General features: G+C 41.7%; 1 protein-coding gene and 1 long non-coding RNA gene across 2 annotated transcripts in view; one reads left to right on the forward strand and one right to left on the reverse strand.

Annotated features, from left to right (window-relative positions):
- LOC121689976 overlaps positions 1–5,235 on the reverse strand; it is a 21,313-nt gene extending 16,078 nt beyond the window's left edge. Inside the window, exon 1 of the long non-coding RNA XR_006024952.1 lies at positions 5,002–5,235. This is a non-coding gene — a long non-coding RNA (uncharacterized LOC121689976). The remainder of the gene's footprint in view (positions 1–5,001) is intronic.
- Positions 1,960–4,606, forward strand: si:ch73-265d7.2 (C-type natriuretic peptide 2). Its single transcript, XM_042070235.1, has 2 exons — positions 1,960–2,238; positions 3,459–4,606. Exons 1-2 carry the CDS (start codon positions 2,119–2,121, stop codon positions 3,729–3,731), a joined length of 393 nt encoding a protein of 130 aa, XP_041926169.1. The 5' UTR covers positions 1,960–2,118; the 3' UTR covers positions 3,732–4,606.
- Positions 5,236–6,368: the final 1,133 nt, after the last annotated feature.

Here is a 6,368-nt window from a genome sequence, read left to right on the forward strand (position 1 = left end):
ACAGCACAACACTCAGACTTCCCCTCTGGCAGGCCTGGAAGGCAAGACGGAATATTTCCACTGAATTCTCCAGATACTGACTGTGTGAAGACTGACTACAGTCATTATTCATCAGGTCAGACCAACATCACTCAGAGCACATACTTCTGGTGTATTTGGTCATCTTATGTGATGTTTAACACATAGTAATGGCATACAATTCTCTTTCAAGTTTTTGCAAAATAATTGACTTGAAGGTGAAGTTGTTTGACAGATTAAAGAATCGCTAATATTAAAGCTGGTGAAAGTCAACATTTAAATTTTTGATGAACAGTGTATAACACTAATTTTACTATTAAACCTCCACTGTATTTATATTTTTCTGTTGACATATCTTTGTATTTATGCCAGTGTAAACACATTCATGTGTAAACACATTCAACATAAATCTAATTGATTCTACTTATATGTTTCACACACCATAGGGTGAAACACCTCTGAGTAGATAATAGTGTTGAAAGCTATTTTGAACAGCTGTTCTTTAACAAATAGAGAAAACCTTATTTTAGTATGTCAATATAATGCGGAAATGTTCACTTTGTGTTTTTTCAGCTACTGGTTGTTTAGGTATCATTGTATGAATCATTGTTTATGTATCATGTATGAAATTCCAATGAATGCCAACTGTGAATGCCCACCCTACAAGCACCCAAACAGAATCTAAATCCAAGCACAAGTGGATTAAAATGGTAAAATAAGTTGAGTTGTTTAAAAAATGGAAAAGATCCTCAATGCATTGTGGAAGTCACTATTTCTCTCTCTCATTCTAATGAAGTACATGGTGGTGTGTTTGAGTTCACTTTTGACAGACAATGACCGGATAAAGTGACGAGGAGTCAAGTTTGCGGCCAGCTGGTCTCTGAAGTGTGGTGGCTACGGTGCCTTTTGTGTGCAGAAGTAACCTTAATAACGAGAGATAAAGGCCTTCATAACCTCCAGCTGGCTTTTAAAACTTCTTACTGAAAACAAACACGCTTCATCTTTGTGCCCCCCCCACACACACACACACACACTCATATTCCCACCAGCTAGCACCCTCCCTCCCTGTAGCCTTGTGTTGTGGGTGAGGTGAGGGTGCTTCACCTGCTAGTCATCTCTAAGGAGACTGCCTCCTTGTGTGGAACTATTGGCCCACTGTGTCTGTGCTGCAGGGAGGAAATAGTTTCTGGCTGTCCCGTCGTTTCCCAGGGGAAGTTTTATAGGGGGCGGCCCCCCCCAAGAAGGTCAGAGGTCGTGGCAGACTTGGGGTGAGCCTGCCATTGTCTTCTGAGGGCCATGTAAAACAGAAGGGGAGGTTAGGCGGTGACAATTGTAAATGCATGAGATTGCCGAGGCAGGGTTTTACAGTCCAAGCATATTTTTGTGTGTGTACATGATTGATGAGGTAGGTTTGATATTCCACTCCATGTTAGTGGAACATTTGCAGTTCAATCTTGATGGTATTAGTGACGGTGTCCTTCAACACACTCTTACACCCACAGACAAACACATAAATACAGATTTTTCTCTGGATCACACTTCATCTGGAAACAAAAATATATGTAGGAGCCCACACGGGAGAGCGGGCACACTTCAAGCTCTTTCGTGGGAAGTTTATCACCATGACAACAGAGGATGCAAGGCCCTGACAATGTGTGGCGGAGAGACAGGCGTGGGAACTTGGGAGTGTATATCAGATCCGACACCCAAAATGAAGACGAAATGAACGAAGGATGGGATGATTAAATTAGAGAATGGAGATCACAGAGGCTACAGCCTGGTGTGCTGTGGCTAAGGAAGAAGAGAGAGAGAGAGAGAAAAGAAGAAAAATCAAGAGTTGGGTGATTGCCATGGGTGATGATGTGGAATGTGTGACATCACGGTGGAGCTCCTCTTTAAGGCCCTGAGCGCGCCGGACTCTCTCAGTCTGGACCCGTCCTGAACCATACAGGACAGAACCTGTGACAGGCGCTTTGACGACTAGAACATTCACCAACGCACCAGGAACATACCTGCTTATTGAAATCAAAGAGAGATTTTATTCAGAGCTCTATTGCTAAGACCTTTGCATATTCAAAAACGAAACAAAATAACAACAGGATGGCTTCATTTTCTACCTCCAAATGTTCCAAGTGTTTGCCGTGCCTCGTCTTCCTCATTCTCTTCTTCGCTGCTGTGCTGGTGGAGAGCCGACCATCGCCACAGAGATCAGAGGGCCAGGTGAGCTGGAGAACTTCATCTGCTTACGTTCACAGTGCTACCCTCTCCAAGCTCGAGGTTTACACCCTCACTACTGGGGAAATACATTTTGTAAATAAAAAAAAAAGTTCAAATTATGCTCAAGTAACACATTAAACACTTGGGGAAATCGAAGAAAATTAATGTTAAAGTACATTATAGGTTAAATCTGAACCAAAGCATTTCTGGTGGCACAGAAAACAACATTGAGCTAAATGTAACTCGGGGACAAACAAAATAAAATAAAAAAGTATTAAAGTCAACCTTTTGTAGAGCATTACGCTAACATCAGATTAATTCTCATTTCAAAGTATCTGTGTTTCTACCAGAAACCCTCTAGGAACGGATCAAAAAGGTCTATGTCTAAGGTAGTAAGATAGTGTCTTCCATTTCAGAACACAGATTAGGGGAACATGGAATTAGAAGATATCTACATAAACTATATGTTGCCCTATATTATTACCCCTGGAAGCACAATTTGAATTTGCTCAGCGAGTCACTCTGACAATGAGTAATAATGCTCATTACTTATGTCACTTGTATCGTGGGGCACCAATCACATCGGTGTATCTGATATAGGCGGGCCAGAGGCGAGCTAAAGAGACAGCAAACGACAGCGCTGCAACGTCGGAAAGTCCGGAATCAGTCAGTAGACATTGGTCGTAGTGTTATCCAATTGCGTGAAGTGAGATTTTCAAATGCAGGCTTGGTGCCGCCCCTCGAGTTGGGCCATTACATTAGTCATGACCAGACCCTTAATCTTTCTAGATTTCCAGGGTCTTGATTTCAAGGCTACTATATTGTAATAAACTTAACAATGAACAGGATCCTGTTAATCCTCATCCAGTATCCACAATTTACAGTTTACATTGTAAATGGAAGACATTGTATGTCATGTCAAAAAGGCTAATATAGGTTTTGCAAGTATAACTACTTCTTTAGAGCTCCACACATGCTTTGAGTAAAACAACAGACTTTTCACAGAGTAGCCTACACACAGAGTGTATATATGTATGTATGTATGTACTGTGTGCAGCATGTATGCATTTATTATATTATTATATTATAGTATCCCTTTGTCATAATTGCAAGTTCTAATTGTAACATATACACTTTTGTGTTTACAGGAGTTTTTGGATTGGTGGTTTTGTGTGTTTGTTGTCTGCTAACAACTCTGTTGTTTTTTTCTGACATTGGCATAGATTCTGCGAGACCTATTTGGCCCAAAGATCTCAGCTCTGCTATTGGCCCCCGCTGAGGTTACAGAGGGGTCAGCAGACAACCCCACACTTTCACCCAGTGGAAGACATGGTCCATCTGAGAGTATGGTTCCCCAACGCCCTATGCCACACCACTTCCTGAAGTTCCTAAGTCATCAAAGGAAGTTCAACGGGCGGAGTAGAAAGACATCGGCACGTGGATGTTTTGGCTTGAAGGTGGACCGCATTGGAATCATGAGTGGACTGGGTTGCTAAAAAACAGAGCAGCAACTGAACTTGCATGGCTACAAACTGATCTGGGCAGAGCCCATTTACCAACAAATTAGGACAAAAGAGAAGAGAGTGCTAAAACAACTCTTTAATAGCACTTAACAGCACTCTTCTCAAACCATCTGAGCCTATTTCTTTAATTAAGCACACCTGGGTATATTTGTTTATGACCAGGGGCCCTTTCTTGTTAAAGGCCCCAGGATGTGTGTGTGTGTGTGTGTGTGTGTGTGTGTGTGTGTGTGCGTGTACCTCTGAATGCCTGTTGATGTAAATGGTAGATATGACACCTGGCTTCCAAGCTAGTAGCTGACTTGATACTGACCTGGCCTTAATCTGCCTTCAATCGACCAAATGTATCAGGTCACCTCAGATCAGGACCAGAGTAAGCAAATATTTTTTTTCTTTAACAAGTGAGATTTGCCTCATGCTATCTTTGTTTTCTATTGTTCTGTGTATTGTAAGTTAACACCTGAGATTCTGTTGCGAATGTGTGGATGTGTCCTACCCTTTTCCTGACTTTCCTGACTTACCCTTAACATGATAAACAGGCTATAACTGTGTCAAGAGTGTTATTCCATGCTCTGGGATGTATTTTAATGACAACATGATCTTTGCTACAACGAGCCAAATAACAACTGGCTAGTGATAAATTATTGATAGATTATCACTGATATAGCCTAATAGTTCCAGTGGTGACTTATGAGATAAGGTGCCTGAATAAGTCTTGTAGTAGGCTATGTTCATTCAACTATTCCGTGGTCAGGTGAGGCTAATTTATGTTTACAACTACATATGATAATAAATTATGATATAAAGTTAAGTTTTTTTACTTTTTACCCAACACTGCAGATAACTAGATGTACCGTATAGCGGTACAAAATATGACCGCCGCTCAGTCCTGTACATCCATTCCGTGAAAATAAATCATATTAATGAATTTGTCTCCATCTTCTACTCCATCCCCCACTCTTGAAACTTTTGTGTATGCTTGGAATGTGTGTTTGCACACATTCTGCACACAAATTAGCCTACTGGCGCTGCAAAGGTGAATAGATTTGTTTCTGGGCCAAAAAAATTGTAGCATTGTTATAAAACCTTTAAAATCTCTAAACAATCACAGGTAGAGCAGTTCATCACAGTCCATCCATTGCAACTGGACTGATGAAAGGTACACCTGTAGGCTACATTGTATTTGGGAAACGCAGAAGGTAGCAGCATAATGTATTTATCTATAAATTTATCTATTTATCTGTACCTATTACACAACACAAATTGTCACTACGCTATGCTGGCGACCCAAATAAAATCTCCTTTGGAAACAATGGCTTACAGTATCAAGCTGCCACCTCTAGGCGAAAAGTTAATAGTTTTGCATATCAGTAGTAATACGTTTCACGTAGCTGTGTGACTCACGGAAAGGGCGAATGAAGTGGACACTTCTAAATGGAACCCAACCCACTGTACAGTAGCTCAAGGTCTGTGGCTAAAGCAGCCATAATGAAAGCGTTATCATTGTTTGGATACTTCACACACACGTGTTTTTTAATCGCATAGACAACTACCAAGCTGGAATCAAAGCACATCGACTCCCCTCTCACACCCTAAACAAGCACTTCGAACAAACAAAAAGCGCCTCAGTCTCACGGTATAGCCATAGGCAAAACTGTATCTGACCGGTAACGTTGGTACTAAATCATTACATTACATTACATTTGGCTGACGCTTTTTAACCAAAGCGACTAACAACATGGTAAACAGTACGTTTTGGAACAATTCTCACAATTTTAGGACAGTTTAAAAAAAACATTAGAGTACAGTAAGAATAAGTGCGTCGGTGAGTGCTGTTTTTAACAGTTACTTGTCAGTTTAAAACGGCTGGTGAGTGCTAGGATCGGTAAGACTTGTTGTAAGTGTTGCTATGAGAGTAGATGTTCTCTAAAGAGCTGGGTCTTCAGGAGTTTTTTGAAAGTGGAAAAGGATGTCCCTGCCCTTGTAGGAACTGGCAGTGTGTTCCACCAACGAGGAACAACAGATGAGAAAAGTTTGGATTGGCTTGAGCGTACCGGTGGTAGAGCTAGACGTCGTTCGTCAGAGGAGCGCAGCGGTCTGGAGGTAGTGTAAGTCTGTATGAGGGCATTCAAGTAGGTGGGAGCAGAACCGGAGACTACTTTGTAGGCAAGCGTTAGAGACTTGAATTTGATGCGGGCCGCCATAGGTATAGCCAGTGTAGCTGGATGAGCAGCGGGGTAACATGTGCCCTTTTGGGTTGGTTGTAGACCAGGCGCGCCGCCGCGTTCTGGATCATCTGAAGTGGTTTCACTGCGCAGGCTGGGAGACCTGTCAGGAGGGCATTGCAGTAGTCGAGTCGTGAGATGACTATTGCCTAAATCATCCATTGCAAAGAATGATTTTTGTAGCACGTGCAACAACTATGTGTAGGTACAGCCCTGCCCTGAATACATCTCAACGTGCGCTCTTAAACATCTGGTTTAAATGGAGATGTAGATCATCACGGGTGCGTTAATAAATCTACATTGCGGCGAGTTGACACAAATTATTCACTTTGACGAATTTATGCTCTTCCTTACTTGAATCACCTCTGAAAATAGAATATTGAAGTAG

The sequence above is a fragment of the Alosa sapidissima genome, chromosome 18 (genome assembly GCF_018492685.1).
Source record: "Alosa sapidissima isolate fAloSap1 chromosome 18, fAloSap1.pri, whole genome shotgun sequence".
In the NCBI taxonomy this organism is placed as follows: Eukaryota; Metazoa; Chordata; class Actinopteri; order Clupeiformes; family Clupeidae; genus Alosa; species Alosa sapidissima.

Bases quoted from the DNA above. Each gene is read 5' to 3' on its own strand.
- si:ch73-265d7.2 (XM_042070235.1), top strand. From the start codon at position 2,119: ATGGCTTCATTTTCTACCTCCAAATGTTCCAAGTGTTTGCCGTGCCTC. The intron at 2,239-3,458 runs GTGAGCTGGAGA...ACATTGGCATAG, and splicing joins CACAGAGATCAGAGGGCCAG to ATTCTGCGAGACCTATTTGG.